General features: G+C 39.4%; 1 protein-coding gene across 1 annotated transcript; it reads right to left on the reverse strand.

Annotated features, from left to right (window-relative positions):
- Window positions 1-492: 492 nt before the first annotated feature.
- LOC131235429 (phosphoenolpyruvate carboxylase 4-like) lies at window positions 493-23,355 on the reverse strand. Its single transcript, XM_058232616.1, has 20 exons — window positions 23,169-23,355; window positions 20,250-20,413; window positions 18,136-18,250; window positions 17,966-18,043; window positions 17,457-17,525; window positions 17,297-17,375; window positions 16,716-16,792; window positions 16,531-16,626; window positions 14,624-14,765; window positions 12,862-12,996; window positions 10,241-10,314; window positions 9,501-9,812; window positions 8,769-8,894; window positions 8,582-8,683; window positions 8,121-8,267; window positions 3,708-3,806; window positions 3,457-3,545; window positions 2,718-2,844; window positions 2,429-2,635; window positions 493-1,478 (listed from the first exon to the last, which is right to left on the reverse strand). The coding sequence occupies exons 1-20, from the start codon at window positions 23,322-23,324 to the stop codon at window positions 654-656; spliced, it is 3,219 nt and encodes a 1,072-aa protein (XP_058088599.1). The 5' UTR covers window positions 23,325-23,355; the 3' UTR covers window positions 493-653.
- Window positions 23,356-23,693: the final 338 nt, after the last annotated feature.

The following is a 23,693-nucleotide window of genomic DNA, read 5'->3' on the forward strand; positions in this document are numbered from 1 at the left end:
TTACACTGCTCTCATGTCAATCATTTGTACTTGCAATAGAGTTTTCCTAGGTAATTATCTTTCCCTTGATTTAAAATGCCAAGGCTACTCACAGATGGAATTTCTGATCCTACTTCCAACGTGTTACACTTGTGCAAATCAAGACAATTCAAAGAGTACCCCATCACCCCCAAAACCAGGCGAATCACAGGTATGAAGAAATGGACAATCAAAGCATCTGCATTTAATGTATGCAGGGGACCCCACAACTGATCAGTTGGCCTGATTGTTGGTGGCCATGGGAATATGCACGCACAGGCCTGATTGTTAAGGGTCATGGGAAATGCACACACAGTGGTTCACACCTGATGAGTCGCCCATATACATCACCACATTGCCATGTGAAATCATACCCCTTGCTAGTAGCCATATCAGGGCTCTTCCCTGATTGTATGGAAGGCAAATAACAGCTTAGATTATTGCTGATTTCAATGCCCATTATCAACATAACAATGATCAAACCACCATCAACTCATTACATATATAACCTTTTATGCATCCTATGAAAATCTTAGTTGAACAGTTCTTTAAGTTTCAAACACAAATCCACACATTGATTTTTCACCCTTCTAATATATTCTGCATGATCTTTCTTTTGCACTTGTCTTACAACATCAACCTGTGTTCCTCATGCCTGCTGCAATCCCATTAATAGTAATAAGCAGTGCATCTCTAAGCTTATGGTTGTCATCGTCACACCTCAATCTCCTCAGAATCTCCACCTGCAACATGTTTATCGGATTAAGATATGGAAGCCTGCTCTCAATCAGCCGCCTCAAGCTCCTATTGTTCTCTGACAGCTTTTCGTGCCCACTCACCACCAACACACACTTCTCTGTCGTCAAAAGATCGTTCCTTAGCTGCGCGCCAAGCCCTCTCCGGGACTCGGACACTAGCATTTCGTCGTAGTGCTTTGCTATGGGAATATCAGCCTTTCCAAGAACCATCTCAATGAGGTCTATGGTGGATTGGAAGAATGGCCACTCCTTGTACATTGCTTGCAAGTCTTCCTTGTATCCTTTCTCACACGCACCCTTGAGGCCAGCGCCCACGCCAAGCCATGCGGGGAGCACAAAGCGCGTCTGGGTCCATGCAAATACCCAAGGTATAGCGCGGAGGTGGTCGATGGCTGTTGAGGCCTTACGTCTAGCGGGTCTGCTCCCGATGTTGAGAAAGCCGAGCTCAGCCTGCGGGGTTGCCTCGTTGAAGTAGCTTATGAAGTCTGGGTTGTCATAGACGGTGCTCCTGTAGTGGTCGCGGCTAATGTTCGAAATCTCCTCCATGACGTTACGCCATTTCTCCTCTCTGGGCGGGAGTGGGGGGCGTAATGTCGCAAGTAGCACTGCTGTAGTGTAGATCTCTAGCTGCCGGACCGCTGTCTGGGGAAGCCCGAACTTCGCCTGCACCATCTCGCCTTGCTCGGTTGATCTGAGTGTCCCCTGATCATGAAAACATACAACAACATTCATCATTGAGATACTATGAGCAATGTTGCTATGATGCGTGCACTTCACGGAGTTTGATGAAGCAATTACACCAAACCCATTTATGCATTGATCAAGACTTCATTTGATGGGCCATCATACAGATGTGTCATAGCCCAAAAAACAGGCAACCACACTATGGTAGCCACCATATCACAAATGGATGGTTGACTCAAAGTTGAGGAAAAAAAAAAAACAAATTTAACTGACAAAACCCACAACAGGGAAACAGATAGGATCATCTAATCGGTGAAAGTTTCAGGCTATCAAACATCTAATGCTGGCCCATAATTTCAACAGTCCTGGTCAGCGAACTGACTGCCATGGGTCATGTGAGGGCAGTGCTTAATGGAACCTCCCTAGAGTGCAAGTCTCAACAGTTTTCATTATTTATTAGTGTAATCTAACCTTTTTGGAAACTAATTGAAGCTAGTGCTGCTGTTTTAGCCAGTTGAAAATCAGGTACATTAAGCATTTCCCAACAAGTGCATTTCAAATGTTTGGATGGATAGAAAATACACAGGTAGTTTTCTCATGGCATGAAAGCTGGTAATTTTGGTAATCTTGGGTAAATGCCCAATTCAAACGAATTGTGATCCCATCAATTCATCATCCAGTAGTAACCAAAGTGGGGGTGGTGCCATTTTAGTTCTTAATGACAACCAAACACCTAATCACAATTCCATGCATTTCTTGGAACGAATAGTAATGAGAATTCAGTGACTAGCCCCACTTCAGTCATTTACTCTTTATTAAAGTGAATTATTGCAATTCATTCAATAGAACATCCAAACACACCCACACAAAAAAAAAAGATGGCATAGTTTGCAGTCACAAGTACTAAAAGAGTGGCATAAATTTTCAACCATTTGCAGTTTAATTCTGAACTAAATAGATTTACTTACCATTACAGAACCAGGAGGTTGGGACTGTATAGCAAGATAAGTGGGCCCGCCACCACGTCCAATACTACCCCCACGCCCATGGAACAGTGTAACTTTAATGCCAAACTCATTGCAGGCAGCCACAACATCCTCTTGGGCTTTGTACAGTTCCCATGCTGCAGTAAAGCGTCCAGCATCTTTACCCGAATCAGAATACCCAACCATGACCTGTTCGTGATGATTTTGTTATGTAATGCCTCATGGGGACTGTAAAAAACTGTTAATCATCATGTCATACTATCTACTGTACCTCTTGATGTCCATTGTGGTTTTTTATGATATGCTCCCGATACCAGTCAATGGATAACAACTTCCGGATCACCGAACCAGCTTCTCTCAAATCTTTCACCGTTTCAAATAATGGAACCACTCGCAACCTATTCCAAGGTCAAGTTGCTGATGTTAGTCGACCATCTTTATTCATGTGGGTGTGGATGGTGGTGCTACAACAAGAATTTTCCATTGAAAAGGAGGGAAAAAAATTTCTCAAGGCATATAAAATGGGTTGTAGTGTACAATCAGTTGCAGGTGATCAGTTATTTTATGACAATAGCTTATTTTTCTCACTTTGTGGTTTTGGCAGCGGTGTATTGATGGGGTGTGTATCAAGGTATTATATGATGCTTGATTATAACAGTTCTTTATATATATATAATGTTCAAACCAGCAATTGCAAGGTATGGCCCATCTTCCAGAGACCTAAGCCATTGAACTACCATTATGAGATGGACCATTGCTTAATATCTCCCTATCAGATGATTGTAGCAATTCATTAAAAATAGTTACAATCGATGATCCACATCTATCGTGGGTCTGATCGTAAGCTTAGGATCATCCAATGGTGGAGGTTTTTTGGGTCTCCCATCTACGATGGGGCCCACCATATGAACAATCTGGATCACCAAAATTGGGCCCCAGATGTTCATTTTATTGGAACCTATCAAATGGTAGATCAAACATTTTATATTTTCTTGGGTGTCTTATCTTACGTTCCACCAGGACACGGTCTCCCTATCTCCCCACTGACAGAGAGTCGGGCATCTTTCTGTAACAGCTCCACAGCAAGAACATCACTTGCCTGCCAATTGCCAAGGAGCCAACATCATTATCACTATGAAATGAGAATTAAAAGCCAATCAAGTCAAAATATTTGAAGTAGATAAAATGGAAATGCTAGACAAGCTTTCCTGTTAATCATGTAAGATGATTTGGAAACTGATAATTCAAAGCTTCTTCTTACGTTTGAAGCCATGGAAATAACATACGCTCCAAGTGAATCGCTTCCTAGTTCGGCAGCAACACGGAAGGTGTCCAGGACCTCTTTCACATCCGCCACAACCTGAAAAAGTTTTAATAAGTTACAGGCATGAAGACTCGCTTGTGAGCAGTACATGGATTTAAATAGCAGTTTCAGAGTGTGACTACTGACTACCAGGGAACCAAAATCGATACAACCAACCCCTTATTGGTCCATTTCAGCAGGTTTCAGTCCCATTTTGATCTGGCAACTCATTTTGCTTCGAAGCAAACTTAAACAACTTGGATGATATTGGAATCTATTGGATTTTCTTTTTTCTTTTTTCTTTTTTTTTTAAAAACCATGGTGCACAAGCTTCTGGAAAATGTTACATGGACTACTAGTTTTTTTTGCCGATAGAGGTTTCATGGGCTACAAGTTCAAACATGGAATCAGCATATTTATTAGTAGGAGGCTCAAGGAAGTTTATAGAGACTATGACTGTGGAAGCAACATAAAAATTGGCCATTCTCTTCTGTTCTGTCCATGTTTGTAGGCCTTGCTTCTTGTTTGTGGGCCAACTCGGCTCAGATTCTATCAGGGGTTAGAGTTTTCAAACCTCCGGGCAACAGTTCTTTATTTATTTTATCTTAATATGTAAGTGTTTTGAAAGAAGTGTCTGCAATTTTCAGTAGATGTTTTGTGATGCTAATACATCTTTCATATTATTGGGTCTTATAACTATTACTGGTGGAAAATGGAAAAACTAATGGTGTGTTTGGGTGTCTTGAGAATGTGGCTGGGTAGAATGAATTCCCGCTCAAAACTAATAGCCCACACTCCATGTGCGATGTCAGACCAAAGAAATAATGATTTCGAGCTGTAAAGTGGCAGTCTGCCTAGTTAAGATTTCGTTCTGTACCAGTGAAACCTTTATTTTGAGTAAACCAGTGCGAAAAGCAAACTGGGGTAACTTGATTCAGTCTACAAATCGGAGATAAAACAATGGGTCAATAAATCAGAGATAAAAAATTGGTAAATGAAGGAATCTCCTTTAATTTGGTATGCTTCTAAAAGCTACAAGAGTGCAAAAGAACTGGCTCAAATTGTGTGTGTATGTGTACAAGTGCACTTGTGTTTTCCTTAACTGAAAAAGAGGTTTTTGTTGAGGGTCAAATATTGCATATTAGACCCCAGTTATTACTTGATTTTACAAACTTGTACCGTTTAACGCCCTACTTTAATCGTGTTTGTGCTACAAGATAAATTTAGGAGCCTGGACTGAAAACGGGTACTAAAAGCATGGATTTAACGCTCTAAAATCACCAAGGCAAGAGACAGACCCCAAGGGACCGAGATCGAAGAAATTACACGCCAGAGATCCGAGAAAATCAGGTCACTCATATAAAACGGGCCCAAAAATGGTCCAGAATACAAGATCACAAGGTTCTCACCATCCGTTTGGCTCGAAACTTCACATATGGCCTGAGGACCATAAATTAACCGTACATGTCAAATTTCAGCCATTGGATCCATGTGGAAGTGGTCTAATGGACAGATCAGCCCACAAATCTCTAATTTGGGGCCCACCTGATATCTAGATGTACTTCAAATTTGGTCTCAACCCCTTAAATGGGGTGACAAAACGGTTGGACGGATCGGATTTCTCGAATACATAACCGTGGGACCCACACACGCGAAGCGGGTGCATAGCATGTACACGGCCGCCGCGCCCCAAATCGAGTTCTCGGTCAAAGGGCCTTTGACCCCTGATTTCTTTAAAGAAAACAAGAAACACCCAGCGTCCTTACAACCGACCGTCAGTTTTCACTTGTGGGCCCCAACCGTCTCACATTTCATTAATCTGGACCATCCATTGTGTCTCTGGGCTAGGTGTGACCCTTGCCTAGGTGGCCTTTTGGCCCCATACACACACACGTGGATCATCGAAAAACGCAGGATGGACGGCGAATTGATTTTATACAGTGGACCACACCAAAACCCGATAAAAACCACTCCATCCCAACTGGTTTTTCGCCAGGAATCCAATTAACGAGGTGGATCTCTTCGAAAATATCACTGTGGGGCCCACCGAGCATCTCAGCGTAGGAAATTTCTCTAAACGGACGTCCGGATGCTGTCCGCTTTTCACGACCGTTCTGCGATCATGGACATGAACGGTTGGCCCATCTGAACCGTTCAAAGGGAGCATAAGACATGTCCATACTTCACCATGAAGTCGGAATGGATAGTAAGGTTAGAGTTCTCCCCGAAAGCTGATCAAAACGCAACTCAATTTGCGTATTTTCTCATGCGCAGTCCGATTTGCACGCAAACTCTTGCTATGTAACCTACCTCCACCGACGACAAATGCATATAAAAAAGAGAGGGAGAGGACGTGAAAGGAGGCTGGGAGGCCATCTTTGGATGTGTGGAGCATCTTACCTTTGGGCAGCCGTGGAGGGGATTTTGGACGCGGGAGCTTGGACGTGAGTAGAGGAGAGAGAGAAGTGGCCGGCACTCCTTCCTTCTTCTTCTCGGTTTTCCTTTCCATTAATGTTTTTTAGAGACTTTAGCCTCATCATGATTATGATAGGCTAAGCCTCTTAGCTAGGGCTAAGAGTTGAAGCTTGTAGTGTGATTAGGATGGTTGCTTTGCCTTGATTCATGTTTATTGAACTCTCCTGGATTCTAGTTTGATTATGAAGGAATATTTTTAGTTTTTTAATGGTTTGTTGTGACTCCAATTACAATGGATCTGCAATTGCTTTGAATATCTTCTTCCTGAATTGAGATTGTGAAAGTAGGCAGTCTTGTTGTTCACCATCGTCCCGTGGGCATGGTAGGGTGACGGAATCACTCCTAACGTTCACAATTCTCTTATGATTGGCTGTGAGATTGGTAAATTGTTGTTGGTTGCCATCGTCTCCTGGGCATGGTTAGGTGACGGAATTACTTCCAACTCTTCACCAATTTTATCTATTGATGATTAGATTCATGAGAAGTTCAAAGATCTGATAAATCTCTTCCTACCAATTGGATAGGATAGGACTCTGATTCCAGTTGTGTCCTTGAATCAATGAAAGGTAGCTTCTCAATTGCTACAAGTGGATCCTTGGCACCCTAATTCCCACTTTTATTTTTATTAGTTTTTAATTAATCTATTCACAATTATTCTCTTAATTTTCTCTTATTTAGATTACATCTTCTCTTAGTTCTAGTTCTGGTTACTTTCAAATTACGTACAAGGTTCAGTCCCTGTGGATTCGACCTCGGTCTTACCGAGATTATTACTACATCACAACCCTATACTTGGAGTTTGAACAGTTTTCTACAGCCTTATTTTGGTACAAACTAGATGAAAATACCCATAACAATAATATGCCGAAAAGATTATATAAAAAAGCGTTTAATTATCATTTTCGAATATGAGTAAAATTGATAATTAGAGAATCTTCAATTTCTTTTTTTCCCTTTTTTTGACATGTGAAAGTGTTTTTCTAAACTTCAAAAGAGGTTGTTAACATTCAATAATAATTTTGGAAGAAAATACCAGTAACGTACTGAAACAAAATATATATGATAAAGAAGTGTAATTGCCGAGTAAAAATAACAACTAGAGAAGCGACACCTCTTTTCTTTTCTTTTTTCCATTTTTTTTCCTCAAGGAATTAAAAGATTCTTATTCTACTATGAGTCTATGACTAACTGAGACTTTAAATTAGAAAGTTAACGTCTTTAAAATGTGACTCTGATCGCTAGAGATGCACCAACTGGTCCCAAGACAAGGTAAAGAGAGGTTCATGTCAGGTAGGCGGTGGGATATTGAAATTTTGCCAAGCAATCATATGAAAAAGCAGCCAACCACAAATAGCCAGGGCAAGGACATGGATGATGATAAAGTTCTTTAAAAATAAAACCTAAACAAGACTAACAAGTAACATCTACCCAATATATATATATATATATATATATATATATATATATATATATATATATATAAAATAAAACACTAAAAACATCATTTAGATGATCTACCGAATTATTTTCAAGTTTACTTTCAAAATATCGTATTTATATCATTTTGCCAAAAAATGTAAACTTACCTATTGGTTTGTTAAATAAAGCCATTTATACTATATTCTATCCCTCCACAAGCCATGTCTTTTCAATTGTGGGTGGCCTCAAAATATTCCCCTCCTGAAATGTGTTTTAGGCGTACTTCTAAATGAACCTTTAACATTCCAACCAATACCATTCAAGTTTTGTTAAGAATTAAGAAAGAAATCTACTTAACCATATTTGTATTAACATGTACTGTAACTGTTTTGCTAACAAAAGATAACAATAAATAATCCCACGTGATTCTTTAAAGCGGATATAAGCCTCACAAAAATGTCACAAAAAGAAGCTCACCTCTATGGTTGGAGGAACAAGTGGTCTCTTGCCTTTGAGTTCTCTAGTTAAAAATTCCAGTTTTCTTTCCTCATCCCACTCACTATATACACCAATATCTAAGTATGTGGTAATTGCATCCAGCGCTTCAGCATGCCTTCCAGACTCCTGTGGAAAAGAACAAATTGAATGTTGACTAATTCCCTCAGGGCCTGTTTGGAAAGACCCACAATCACAAAGTGCATCAGTAAGCACCCACCCAATTGGTGGAGGGTATAAAATCAGCTTGGAGCTAAACTTATGCATGAGTGCAATACAATAGGGAGGAGCAGTCCAATTTCCAACTACATCTTCTGTGATCCTACCAAATGCTTCATCCCACAATTTGAGGAGAAGATATTCAAATGCAGAAATACACGTATTCGTGGATCAAAGTACAGGCCATTGCCAACTTGCAGCTCAGAACCAAAAACAGTGCTTACCTGACGCAAATCAAGCTTCATTAGTATCATGCCAAAAGTAGCAACCCTTCGGATCAGATCCGCAAGCCGCCCATCAGCAAGGATGCCAGACCCACATGATTGCTGCAAACAACAATGACTATAAATCAACACAGCATTAAATAAATTACTCATATTAAATGCTAGAAATGAAAAATAATCTTCATACCAGGGATTCATAGCATAAAAGCAGTGGTTCCAGAAGTTGTTCTGATGTTTCATAATAATCGAGTGTATCATGGTCACAAGGAAGATCCTCCAGGAGCAGTTCCAGCCGTCTCCGTGTCTTCAGAAGCTGAAATCAAGTACCAATGCATGACAATGAACAAGCCATAGATCGAAGTAATAAATCTAAGAGGTATTATATGATGCTCACTTGAAAAAAATGTTTTTTTTAAAATCCAACAATGGTACAGGTGGGACCCACCTTTCTATAGTATAAGTAATTGATCCTGTGGGCATCATCATGTGTGTCATATCACCTTTTAACAAGAACATAAAGGTTATCATGTCCATGCCTCAATATCTCACCTAGCAGATGATCAGAGCCATCTAAGGAAAATGGAAGATTACATTGAATGGTCAGGAGAGAGACTGGGGAAGATTTTTCAAGGTGTTTCTTACCCACCATGGTCCCCACCATATGAAAAATATGGATCATGAAAAAGGTGGGCTCCACATGTACTGTTTGTTTAGATGAGCAAATGCCTGACCGAACATTGTATTTACTAAAATTGCACTTTCTCTACAAAAGCTGATGGCATGCAATAGTCATTGTTAAAATAGTTCCTTCTCGAAAAATAAAATCAAACAAATTTGGATACTCATGCGAGCTTTAAATCTAACAAAATGCTTCTATGAATTTCTTTGATGCTTATCTAAAAGGAAAAAGGTGCTTCACCTTGTCTTTTACATTCCCAAGAACAATTCTATATGGAGCGATTCCAGGACGTTGAGGCAGGCTTGGCTCTAGAAGCTTCTCGAAACTGGATTTCCCCATTTGGGAATCTGTTAATAGTTTCCGTTGAGCAACAAGCTGACTAGACATAAAAGACCTAGGGGTACTTGGTGCTGATGAGGATCCTCCTGCAGCTGAATGAAGATTGATGGGAGGTAGAGAATTGGTGCTAGATGCATTTCCATTTTCAAATATTTTGCGGGAAATTTCAGCAGAATCTTGGAATGAAGACACTGAACTCGAACTTTGAACATCCTACAATCAGAAAATTACGGAATGTTAGAGTGAGGAATGCGATGTCTACTGTCAAGGGTAGGACGGTGGTTCCTACTTGCCCTGCATATGCCGATGTTGAAACCATATGCATGACTGAAGGTCATTCATCTGGTGGGCCTCACCATGTATGTGTCATGATGCGAGGACGTATATGGAAAATTTTGTCAATAGAAGAGAATTGGCAAATGGTTCACATTGATGCACTCATTTGGCCCACCTGTGAACAGCCGACATCTCTCACACACATGAGCAACATTGGTCAATGTGAGGAAGAGTATAATTTGAAATCCTATTCTCCCAACTCACAAGTAAAGCATCATAATGACAGGAAGAAAAAAAAAAAGGGTGGCAAATTCAAAGAAAAGATTAGGGAATTGAAGCATCATCTCTCCTAAAATTCATTTTACCTGATGATTATGCGCCATGTGATCAGTGCCAGGGAATTGAAGTATGGGATATTTAGATTCTCCGTCGTTGCATTCTATATTAGAAACAAAGATCAAACGAGTTACACCCAAGTACATTTTGGAAGGCAATTATTTATATGGTATATCTTCAATCAGATAAAGAAAACTGACAAAGAAAGAAAGGTGATGAAGGTGATGCAATGCAAGTTTGAATCCTCATCAGACTGATATGATCGGCAGAGATAGCTTCCATGTTTTCCCAACTGATATGATCTACGTATGAACTGCCTATGGGCTGGGATGTGAAAAGGATGAATAGAATCTTAAGGATCTGTTCATGACGCAATAACTGAATGTTGGTCCCAGTTTAATGATCAAAGAAGATTCGGTCCACTAGTTTGGACATGCACCCAGATGACATGGATCACACTTTAAGGGTGCATCTGAATGCACTATCATATTGATCGCAATCTTTAGTCTAATAAAGCGGATATAACCAAAATGTGATTTCCTTCCTCAGCAACAATTTGCAATTACATTACTTTGAACTTGTGTTTGAAAAGAATTCAACTGCAAGGTGAGGGCTACTTTCCAACTACAAAATACTAGGAAACATCATTGCTATCATTATTATTTTCAAATCCCATAGATTAAACTGATTGTTTACAATTCAATCCATTTTTTTAGTCCAAAAATAGTCTAGTTGTCGAAATATAGGTTCTTGGGAATTTGTTTAATTTCTTTAAAGTTGAGTCATCAACGGTATTAACAAATTTTTAATGGGTTCAAATCATATCAACCCACCTTATCAAAGTCTACTGCTTTTTCTTTTTTCTTTTTCTTTTTTTGACATTTTAAAAATGATGTTTGGAGGGCTGTGACCCTTCTAGGGGGATTGTAAGTAATAAAAGAAAAATGTTAATCTACTCAAGATGAAAACAAAACTTCAACAATATAAATTGGAAATGTGACATAACTCCTTTCATAAGCAAAGCAGTTTCCCACAATGCTCAACCCCAGAAAACTTACTGTTTGCACATTTCAGTTTGTACAAGAAAGGCCCATGGTTCAGTGATCCAAAATGTCGACGACAGGCACCACTGTGGATGGCCCATGCACTAAAAATTACCTAGATTGGAGAATCTTACTATCTTAGTCCTTTGATTGGTGGCCAGAAAATAGACAATTAAGAAAGAAAATACAACAATGGTCAAAGTCAAACAATGAGAAGACCAAATATTTGATGGTTAGGATCTTACAACCTGGGAGGCTTTTGGTGCTTGGAGCATGCACAGTGGGGCCCATAATATTAACAGTACTGATTGTTGAACCATGGCCCCACTTGTGCAAAACCAAAATCAGAGTGAAAAATGCATGTTCTCTGGTTGAGCATTGTATAATATCTTGAGGTATTATCATTGTTGTCAAATGCGACCACATGCACATACTGTGAATTAAATCACATATAACATCATGGCATATGCGATCCTGACAAGTATGCCATGGCATGCTTTTATATGCGACCAATATACGATTGCATAGGTGAGTATGCAATCGTATACTGTATATGCAATCGCATATGTCCCAACAGTTAGAAATATGACTGTTGGGAGCAATTTTTTTTTATTGTTTTTTTAATTCAGGGCACTTTTGCCTATAAATAGGCACTCATTTCCCCTCTATTTTCACTATTCTTTACTCCAATGCTCTAAATCTCTCACTCTTTCTCTTACTTTCATCTCTCTACAACTATTTCCAGTATGTTTATTTTTTTTTGTTGTAAGTTGTGCTTGTTTTTTGTCAATTGCATTTGCAAATTAAGTTGTTAGTTGTAACTTATAACTTATTTCAAGTTATCCATTTACCAATAAAATTTCTATGTTCGAAGTTTTTAATAATTAATTCTCTCTTAATGTAGCTTGTTGATTGTTTTATTAAAACATGTAAATATAATATAAGCAATTAAATATATAACTTAATGAAACACTCAAACTACAATGCAATAAGTTAAATAACCCAATTCAATCATGTGTGCTAATGTGGAAAGTTTTCCCTAATTTTTTAGAATTTTTTTCAATTTTTTTTATTTTTCCCTTTCTCAAAATTTTTTATTTTTCAAAAAAATAAAAAGCAATGTCATATGCGATTATGTGATTGCATGTGCAAACAGTATATGCTGATCGCATCGCATACACAATTTGATAACATTGGGTACTATACAATGCTCAGACCAAAAGTTTACACAATACTGTCAGGTTCAGTTTGGTGGTGCCAATGATTCAAAGGTCTAAACCATTTATATGATGGGCACCATCATGGATGGCCCGTGTACCAAAAATCACACATACAGGAAAATCGGGACCTGTCAATTGGTTGCTGGAAAATAGATGATTAAGAAAGAAAATGCGGCAATGATCCGTAGTTAACCACGCAAAGGACAAATATGTGGCTAGGATCATCCACTTTGGGAGATACTTGATGCATGAGGAACCTATGGTGGGTCCCACATCGACAGTCTGGATCGCAGAATCATAGTATTGCTTGTGCAAATCGAGAACTGGAGCAAATTGTACATATTCTCAGGTCAAGCATTGTAGAATAACACTAAAGCAAAAACATACCCGTGCATGAAGGCAAATCTGCACCAGCTGGAAGTTGGGTCGGCAATGCTGAAGTTTGTTGGGTGTAATGCTTTGGATGGTTCCTGTTGAGTTGCTGGTTCCAACTCTCATGATGCTCATCCTCTGATGCAGTTTCTACAGAACAATATGCAAAATATTTAAATTCAATGGAAACAATCCACAATATATATATATATATATCATTTTTAATTTTTTATTCTGAAAGATGACTATTGTATTAATTAGCAAAAAGGAGACAAAAAGGACAAAAAGTCCACTGAGGTAGCAGACAGAACTAAACTCCTAAAAACAGCATATCTTCCTTCACATTCATACTGGGGAGGGTCCAAGTTGCAATTACATCGTAAAAAAGTAGGACTTGAACAATGTGACCGCAATTTGAATTTTGAGGGGAATTTCTTCACCATGAAATGTGAATGCTAAGCATTTTCAATAGGATTTGGTAGTTTCCTCTTTACCAACTGAATCTTCACAATTAAAATGACACCTTAGAAAAACAAAGTTGTAAAAAAGTAAAGTGAAATTCCCCAGTGCTCTCAAGGCACTATAAGTTATAATGCTCCTAGTTGCACTGGGACACTTAGACAATCCAATCACTTGATCTAAACTATACATATGATCCAACACAGATTTTATGGGCTACAATGCAACATCACAGTAATCTGACAATTATACCTACCCAATCACTATCCTTTAATTTGGACGGTCCAGATTGATGACACAAAAATAGGCTCAATCAACAAGTTTTTTTAATCAATATATTTGTTGGAGCCATCATAGATTGCTCGTGATTCCAAAGAGTCAATTTTGCCAAGCAATTCAAACCATCCCATCCATGGCTCGGAAAAAGGATGGCTACAGAAATAAGGAGAAATCAGGGATGGGTTGGATCATCCAATCAGTGTGATTTTTGCAGAGTACATATAAAATTAGTTTTGGACTTCACAGACAGTTTAGATCAATCGATTGGACCATCCAAGCATCAGATGCAACTAGGACTAGGAGAAATATAATTTATAATGCTCTAAGCGCACTGTAACATTTCTCATGAGACTCAACAGATACTCAAGAAAAATATTAGTTTCAGTTCTATGATGAAATTCTAACTTCATTTTTCAATCACACACATGTGCAGCCTAGCCCCGATGGCATGTGTGGTGAACATCAGAGCCATCCATGAGGTGGCCCCGCGGCTTAGATATCCTAACCAAAAGTCAAGGTGGTCCATTCATCAGGCAGCCCACAGTGTACCAAACAAATACATCGCAAAAAGAACTTGTCCCACTGATTTCAAATACTGCCCAGCCAGATGAGTGGACTGGCCAGATTTTTGGAACAGGGGATCTACGAGGTAAATCCCACTTTATGAACAGATCAGACCTCCACATGTGTGCCAGAATGAATCATATGCTTGCATGTAGAACAAAGGTTTGCAAATCAGTTTCATTACCATATCAGTAACCAGCGATACAAAGTCATATAGTCCCTGGACTGTTTCAAGCTGATACAGCCGTATCATTCATGAGCGATACCAGTACGTATCAAGCTGGTTTCAGATGACACATTAGAAGAGGTGGTCCATACACGCATGGGATCAGTAAACCTCAAAAATTACAACCTGTGGGAATTTTCTAACGCAGAATTCACATTTCACTTTTGAACACCAAAATAGGTAAAAGAAACAACAAAATTCATCAGAACTTCAAAAAAAAAAAAAGGTGGAAACATGCATGTAACAAACCTTTAAGTAGAATTTCATGTGCAAGTCTTTCCATCTTAGCATTGCACCTACTCATGGAAAGTTCAAACCTAAGATTTTCAACTTCTCGAGTATAAAGATCAATCGCCATCCACCGTGATAAAAGAGAAACATCCCTCGTGACCTGCCATAAAAAGTAAAAAATAAAAAACATGAGTTATGACATAATGAACCGAATGGTCAAGGTTTCATCTCAAATTGATGGTAAATAAATGGGTAGGGGTAACCCCACTAACTTTTACAATCAATAGTTAGAATCTTAAAGACCCGACTTGAATTCATTACCAACCAGGTCAGATTGACTCAAAGATTCAACTCGGCATTTGATTAGTGTTTGATGATAACTGAAGTACAAGGTATTCCGTATCGGTAACGGTGGCCGTAATGGCCACCAACATTACCGATACGGGTATCAGCCATAACGGCCGATACAGGGGCGTAACAACCGTTACGACTCCTATAACAGTTGAAAATTTTCTTTTGCCCGAAAAATTCTGAAAAAATATCTAGAAAATCAAGAATAATGTAAATATTTCACATATGCATTCATTTTTTGTTTTGAACATGTTTATGGTAGTGTAACGGTCCACTCTTTGGTGAGAGTGTTTTTTGTTTTGAACATGTTTATGGTAGTGTAACGGTCCACTCTTTGGTGAGAGTGTTGTATCTGGCTGTCTAGTGAATTGTTTAATATGATTATGTCTCTAATGTTTACACATCACAATTAAGCATTAGAACTAGAAATGAGAAAAAAGCATAAATACTGCTTTTTCAATTTTTTGAAAAAAAAAAAGGCCCTCGGAGATTCTATTCGCTCAAAGCACTTCAATCCGCGGTTTTAATCTTAAAAGCTATAGTAAGAGTGGTCGAAATCTTTTGTAAAATGATATAGGAGAGTTTTTAGGATGAAAAAAGTGAAAAAGTGGAGAAAAATGAATTTAAATAGAAAAAAATAATATTGTTTTTCGACCGTTACTGGAAAAAAAAAATTTGTTCGTTTTTCGACCATTACGAGAGTAACGGTCATTATGCCCTGTAACGGCCTTTATGGCCACCGTAACGGTTGATACAGTCTCAAAAACCTAACTTCCCCTTTTCAATGGCCATTACCTATACGTATAGGCCTTTACGGGCATATCGTAATGGATACGAAACACCATGCTGAAGTAATATAAGGATGCAGAAATTGGCAGAAAAAGAAAGTAATGCATTAGGGTGCATGAAATATCATGACTAATCAGTCTAATTTAGTGCAATTCATGATATTTCATGAAATTTGGTGCAATCAAACACACCCTTACAAAATTAAACAAACAAAAAAATATGTCCATCTCATAAATAACTTGCAAGGCAAACCTCTTTAGTCCATTTAAATTTGGTGAAACTGAGTTTGCAAGATGACTTGATTGACACGAGTGATTTGACTACGGTCTACAAGTCAACCCAGTTGAGTTTCAAGCAGACTCAACGAGTTTTAGTATTATGGCCAGGATCAAGGTCCATATATCAATGTAGAGTGAATCTCACCCCTAGAGGCTTATAGTCCTTATTTAAATGAAATTCTTTCTTTGATGTAAGTAGATAAAGGGGTAACTCTTGTATACAACAAATGACATTGGATGGTGAAGGAATCATCATCATCAACATAGCCATTCTCCCAAAAATTGGGGTTGTCTTTAAAATGGTAGATTGGCAAAAGTTTTACAGCCGGCAGCCCACACAGCATCATACTCACCTTCCTCTTTTATGTAGACTCTGGAACTGGCCATGGCAAAGGCCAAGGAAACGCATGCAACACAAGAAAGTCCGAGGAGGTCAACAGATATTCTTATCTTCATAACGAATTAAAAGTAAAGACTAAATAGCAATATCAGTGATTCAAATCTCACTTTTGCTGTTACATTAGGATTCCCGTCTCTATCGCCTCCCATCCAAGAGCCAAACTTCAATGGTGTCGCAGTCAATGGAAGTGACCGTCCAGTATGCTGAGTAAGCAAAATAGAAAAGTGAAATCCTAATGAGAATGAAACTCACAGCATGAACTTTCTATGGCCAAACATGGGAAAATGGTAACCTTTTTTAGAGCAGTGCTAACACGGCGTAAATAATGAGGCACGGCTTTCCAAAGGGACTGCTCCACGATGTGCAGACCTGGGGAAAGATAGAACATGTTCATCACTATAGAGAAAGCAAGCATAGATGCCTGCATCCTTGGAATTATACTTCCATTCTAAATAGTATTAAAGCCATGGTTGATTGTAATCAGGTCTCTTTCTTTGAGGTTTCTACGGAGTCTAACTCCATTGCAGACTTGCTCTTGAAGGATATGCATATAAAAGATCCAGGTTGTTCATCTGGGTCCTTCCATGGATGTGTCATACCCCAAAATTGCAGCAGTCAGATGATCCTAGATGCCGATTGGAGGACTTTGCCAATTAAATGTGGACTGCGGTTGAAATTTTCTTGTAACCATTCATTTGTAATCCTTAGAAAAAACCTCTTAATGATTGGCTATGATCACCCGATTGGTGTTACCATTGGGGTTATCCCATCCACAGTAGGATCAATCAGATCAACAGTCCAGATCTCATACAACTGCGCCATAAGTACAAATAAGTTATGTTTTTCCATTTTCTAATATATAACAGAGTTTACCAGCCCTAGCTTCATCCACTGGAGTAGGCTTGTGGCGTCTCAACTCATCTGTCTGCCATATTGAAGTTATCTCTCTCACCTACCAAAATAAAAATTAATTAAGGATACTTTCAGGACAATTTATGCATCGCTTACAAAATTTTCAGATGATGACAAGTACCAGATCTTCAATCAGCATCTCTCTGTCTTCATGGCTAAGATCAGGTCGATCGTTGAACTCCAGAAGATGCTGCAGAGCAAAGATCAGGTCAACCATAGAAAGAATTCACTGGAACAAAACAAATTTAGGATGGTCTGGTGATCCAGAAAATTGATCTGATAGACCCACCGCAAAAATCCCCCAGATTGGAAAATCCTAGCAACCCAATCTTTGGCCTTTTCAGTCAAATGTAGACCACTGCTGTATTGCTTTCTTTAATCATATACTTGCATACTACCATTAGAGTGGTTAGAGTTGTCCTTTTAGGGAATGACCCACCCACCCATCATATCAGTGGTCTTGATCATCAAACCATGGTTCCCACTTGTACAAACACCATATGATCAAGGATCACATAATTCCTCCATAACCAAACATGTTAAAATGACAGCTAGCTAGGTCTTTTCTTTTCTTTTCTTTTCTTTTTTTTTATTATAAAGAGTACAACAACGAAAGGTTAAGCATCTTACAGCGATTCTGATATGCTTATATTGCAGGGTACGCCTGTTAATTTGCGTAGGATGTGCAGTTAGAACAATCTCAACCTCCTGTAGAAAGGACAAACAAGGTAAAACATCTTCACCAAGAATCTTCCTTTACTTGCATAATCAAAATCTGCAAAGTTGATAATAAGAACAACCTGCTTACAGACAGTGTTGTAAAGCTCCTCTGGTGGAACTCCACCTTGTATCAACTTATTGAATATGTCATCACAAGATTTCGATAAATGGTTTATGTTGCGTGCCTTACGAACCCTGCAAAAGGCAAGGAATAATGCATTATATTCAAGCTGCAGCCTAACCAACGCCATGTTTGGATGTGCAATGGAACTGAATTCCAAACATTCAGTTCAATAAGTACGAAATTAGAAAAGTGAATTTGTGTTTCCCAGTGATGGTTTTTCCAACTTGGCAACTCAGACCAACTCATTCAGTCCTGAGTCGAGTCATGAGTCATCCAATTTGGGCCTAAGACACATCCAGCTCGGACAATTCTCCAATCCATGTTCCCATATTCATAACAAGTAGGTCACCCTCCTGTTGAGTTATGTTTCTTTTAAGTCCAACTAGAAAGTAACACAGTTGCAAATAGGAGCCTAACCTCTCAATGTGAAAACTAAGGAAGGTAACGATGATTTCATTGTTTCCTACTTATATTGCAATTCACTTCAATGGCGCATCCAAGCAAAGATTAACAAGCAACATGAAGATCTTTGTAAACAGAAAATGCACGAAGCGCACTCTAACCAGGTATCTAGACTCATATTAATTTACAGAATTATTTTTACAAGCCATACAACTGAAGGGCAAAAGATGCATGTATGAAATGTAACCATGAACAACATCCCATTGTTTACCGTATGCTTCCTTCGTCTATGTTACAATGGAAACGCATGAAGCAAACCAATCAATGAAATGATTGGATAGGAAGTCAGCAATCTAGATCAATTAGCTTGTGCTTTTGGTCCATACACGTCCATGGGTTGTCAACCTCCTTGTGCACAGGAACTAGTGCACTATTGGACAATTAGTCGTAGATATAGACTGTCAGACCATGGATAGGGTGTCTCAGGTGGAGAGCTGGAACCTGGAACTACTTGTCAATGACACTTTTACAGTTACAGTGCATATAAGAACAACACTCATCTATGCATATGCATGACATGTTCCAATGTGCCACATGTGTGCCCGTCCAAGTTCAAACATCTCACATATGCATATGTGCAACCATCAATCTTCAAGCACTAAAAAGTGTGAAACATGTGCCAAATGTGCCACCAACCAATCTTTAAAATCCCCAAACGTGCCACGATCTTTCTTGTTCATATTCCAAGGTGTTAGATAAACAAGGAACGGAACAACTAGTTAGAAATACCATGTCCATGGCCAGCTAACCCTGACAGCATACCATGGATTGCTAGTCGCAACACAACTTTGCCCAATTAAAAACAGGCCTCTAGGATGCATCTGCCTTAATGCCTTTCCGGACTGGATTATTGTATCATCTAATTTGCAAATTGGACCAGCAATCATGAAGTAGTGTCATTTGGTTTTCCACTCAAATATGCGGATGGAATGATTTGTAGTAAGACATGTTCAAAACAAAATGTCTTTTGATAGTTTGGGGCGGAGAGTCTTGACGTTTCTGTTAGCCATTGGGTGTTTTATGTAATTGAAGTTAGCACCATGGATTTGACCATGAGAAGTGATGGCGTCAAATAGCTGATTAGGTAACAAGGCGTGGGAAAGCCAATGTTCTATAGGGATGAATTTGTCATTAATTTTTCATTAAGAAATTGTTGTTCTCTATTGGAGAGTTGTTAAGCATTTAGATTCTATTTACAGGTCATGCAATCAATGCATATACAATGTGCACTCAAAGAAGGTCACGCCAAGTGGCAATCATTATTATCGGGGGGGAGGGGGGAGGGGCTAGTCGGATTGCCTTATTTTACACAAGCTCAGATGGATCCAGCAATGCATTGCCTTATTTTACACAAGCTCAGATGGATCCAGCAATGCTGTGGGTCTCACATGCTGGAAGTGAGGTGTGAGATCGGTCTTGTTGATGACCAAATCCTACAAAAGAATTTAATGCCATTGGACTAATTCAAAAGACAATTACATCAGACAAATAAATAAATTCATAGCACCAAACGCATCGAAAAAGGACCTTTGGTCTATTAAACAAACAAGAGATTAAAAATTATAAATTATAAATTATAAAAATTAAAAAAAAAAAAAAAAAAACCACCTGTGATGGGTCTCTGCAATTCCCATGAGGTTGAGGTAATGACTGAAGGCGCGAGCCAGTGTCAAGGCTTCCTCAAGTGTCATCTTCGATATTTCCGAAGCCAGCTGCTTGTCGAGCAATTCAGCAGTGTCCTCAATTCCCGCCATTCGCATATTACAAGCGCTCTAGGACACCAAGATAACAATCAAATGCCAAAAACTCGGAAGAAATATATATATATATATATATAACTGTGTGTGTGCGTGTGTGTAATAAAAGAAGAAGGAAATGTTACATCACAAAGAAGCGAGAAAAAGCAGTCAATCCAAAGCCCAAAAGATCATTAGTAGTTGAGACAGAACAGAGAAAAATAACTTAAGACTCGGGTGCTATCATGGTAGATTTAGAATCCAATATCTCTGAGTGTAGATCATGGTTAACCAATTGCTCAGTCTAGGATGGTTTTCCAAAGTCCAACTGCTCATTCAGTATAAAAACTCCACCGAGCTACTGAAACTCAGGTGAGTTGGACTCGATGCTCTCACCAAGTACTGAAACAGATTGAGTTTCTAAACCATAGTGGAGAAGTGCTAGCTGTAACATGTTATCAAGTAGAGTGGATCCTTTTAGCAAAAAAACAGTTCCTTGGCTTAGCCTTTTTAGATCTTCATCAGGATTTCTCACTAGAACAGATCACAGTGCATCATATCCAATAGCTTGATGGAGCTTCCATGCCAATGTGAAATTGAGTGTTGCATGCTCTCTACATGCATACCTCAGTAGGTGTTTTGTATTTACTACCCAAGGCAACATCCAAAATAAAGCTTTGTAGGTTAAGCTTAACATACAATGTGATGCGTGGGACTAGGGCTGTACACGAGCCAAGCTAGCTCCAAAAGCTCGCTCGGCTTGGCTCGATTTAGCTCGACTTGACTCAACTCAAACGATAAATCAAGGCGAACCAAGCTTTATATGACCCAACTCGTTTTGAAAACAAGCCAAGTTCAAACATAGTGGGGTTTGAATCGACTCGACTCGAACTCAACTTGGCTCGAAGCTCGAGCTCGAGCTCGGCTCGGCTCGACTCGAATATATTATTATTATTATTATTATTATTATTATTATTATATATTAATATATATTATATCATAAACCCTATAGTACCCGTCCATCTCTCTTATACCATTTCCTTTCCTTACCTAACCCGCCACGCTCGAGCTCCTCTCTCTCTCTCTCTCTCTCTCTCTCTCTCTCTCTCTCTCCACTCGGTCACTCGCATGAGCTTGACTCAACGTCTAACCAGCTTGTCTCAGCCGTACGGCCTACACTCACTTGAGCTCTCTCTCTCTCTCTCTCTCTCTCTCTCTCTCTCTCTCTCTCTCTCTCTCTCTCTCTCTCTCTCTCTCTCTCTCTCATCTGAGTTGCCTTCCCACTCTCTCTCTCTCTCTCTCTCTCTCTCTCTCTCTCTCTCTCTCTCTCTCTCTCTCAACAACAAAGTACCATCTATGGTTTTATCTAATATTATATGTGTGTGTATTATTAATTAAATATTTGATTTGGGGGTTGGGTCGGTTGGGTCAAGTTGCTAGGTTAAGTCAGGTGCAGGTTGCGGGTTGGGTCAGGTTGGGAGCAAGCTCGACTCGACTCGAGGTAAGCTCGCCTCGACTCGATCCGTTAGCTCGCCTCGAGCTTGACTCAAAAGTTTTGGCAAACAAGCCAAGCTTCAATAGTAAGCTCGAGCTCGAGAAGAGCACGGACAAGCCAAGCCAAGCTTGGCCCACCTCGACTCGACTCGGCTCAATGCACAGCCCTATGTAGGACCCACCGTGATGTGTGCACAACATCCCATTTGTCCATCATGTGCAACCCATCATGTTCTCTTTGGATCCCAAAAATCAGGCCCGTCAAAAATTCAGGTGGGTGCACCATTTAAAATCATGCTCAAAACCTCTAAAATCACATGGTGTGGCCCAACCAAGCTTCAGCACATCCACTGGATGGATTGGATGGCATTATAAAATTTAAAAAAAAAAAAAAGTGGATCCCGCAGCAACCGGTGGCCATCCCCATACCGCCATACCGACTGTTCCCTGTCGCTCTGCTCAGTTGAGTTTTGGATTGGCCTGGTTTTGAGTTGCCTAGAAGAAAATGAGGAAGCACACACAATATCAGTTTTCGGAACATCCTCCTTTTTTGGGGTGTCCATTAATTCTTCCAAACCATGCGATTTTCAGCAGATTGGATATCATGCACACATCACGTTGGGCCCCACACATCGTGTTGCAGGTTAAGCTTAACCTACAAAGCGTTGCGGTGGATCCAGCATCTTTCCTACAAAAACCATATTAGTTTTCTCTTTTTCTCCAGTAATCAGAATTCTCTACTTAACATGGCATTTCAAAGATGGAAATTCCCTGCATGTGCAATCAGACTCTATTAAACAAGCAGAGTACATGAAAGAAACCAAGAAGCTACCAGAAAGGTATGTAATTAAAAAACGGAAGTACCCAAAATCGCAAACTCCCGAACAAAGCCATTTAAAACATTAAAACAGCTAAAATTAAAGAACCAAACAAGAAGAAGGGCCGATACAGAAGTAACCAAAAGCCAAAAAACTCCAACGAATACATCCATCGATAAAACGACGAAATCAAAGTAGCTAAAAACAATCCGAGAATCTACGGCAAAGCAATATACAGCTAGCTTTAACAAAAGAGAAGACACCCAAAATCTGAAATACTTGGACGAATACACATAAAACGACTAAATTCAAAGAGAGTATAAGAGTCCGAAAATCTCGGAAGGAGATATCTACAGTACAATTCAGCAAAATGAAGAGTACCCAAAAGCAGAAACACTCCAACAAGGGAATTTATATATGAAAGGCATGAAATCGAAGAGACCCAAGAGCTGAATAGGCCATTTGGGAGAGCTGAATACCTGCGCGAGGACTCGGTTTCGTTCGACCTTCTCCATGAATTTCTGGCCGACCTCTCGCTGTAGGACGTCGTTGAGGAGGCTGCCGAGCAATTTGCAGTCATCGTCGAAGGACTGGAACGAGATTTCCTCTGCAATATCGTCTGTTGTGTCGGTCATTGTAGCGGGGCTTTCTGAAACCGGGGAAGAATGAGAAGAAGGAGAGTGCGAGAGAAAGAGATTTTGTTTGGAGAGGATCTGAGGTCCGACCGGTTGGAATACAATCTATGGTCCAACAGCGTCTAACTTTAAATATTTTGATATAACTAAAATCTAATCCTTCCAATAGGTTAGTCCCACTATTTTATTTATATATTGAAAAATAAGATCTGACAGGTAGCCATATCATGAAAACAAATTGTACCCATTAAAATTAAAATTAGCGTGGGTCACTCGATGATTAGAAATAAAATATTTCTAACAAAGTAATCTCTGTGATTTTAATCTGTTGGACGGGTTGGATTTTGTGTATGCATGAAATGTTGGATG

The sequence above is a fragment of the Magnolia sinica genome, chromosome 19 (assembly GCF_029962835.1).
Source record: "Magnolia sinica isolate HGM2019 chromosome 19, MsV1, whole genome shotgun sequence".
Classification (NCBI taxonomy): Eukaryota; Viridiplantae; Streptophyta; class Magnoliopsida; order Magnoliales; family Magnoliaceae; genus Magnolia; species Magnolia sinica.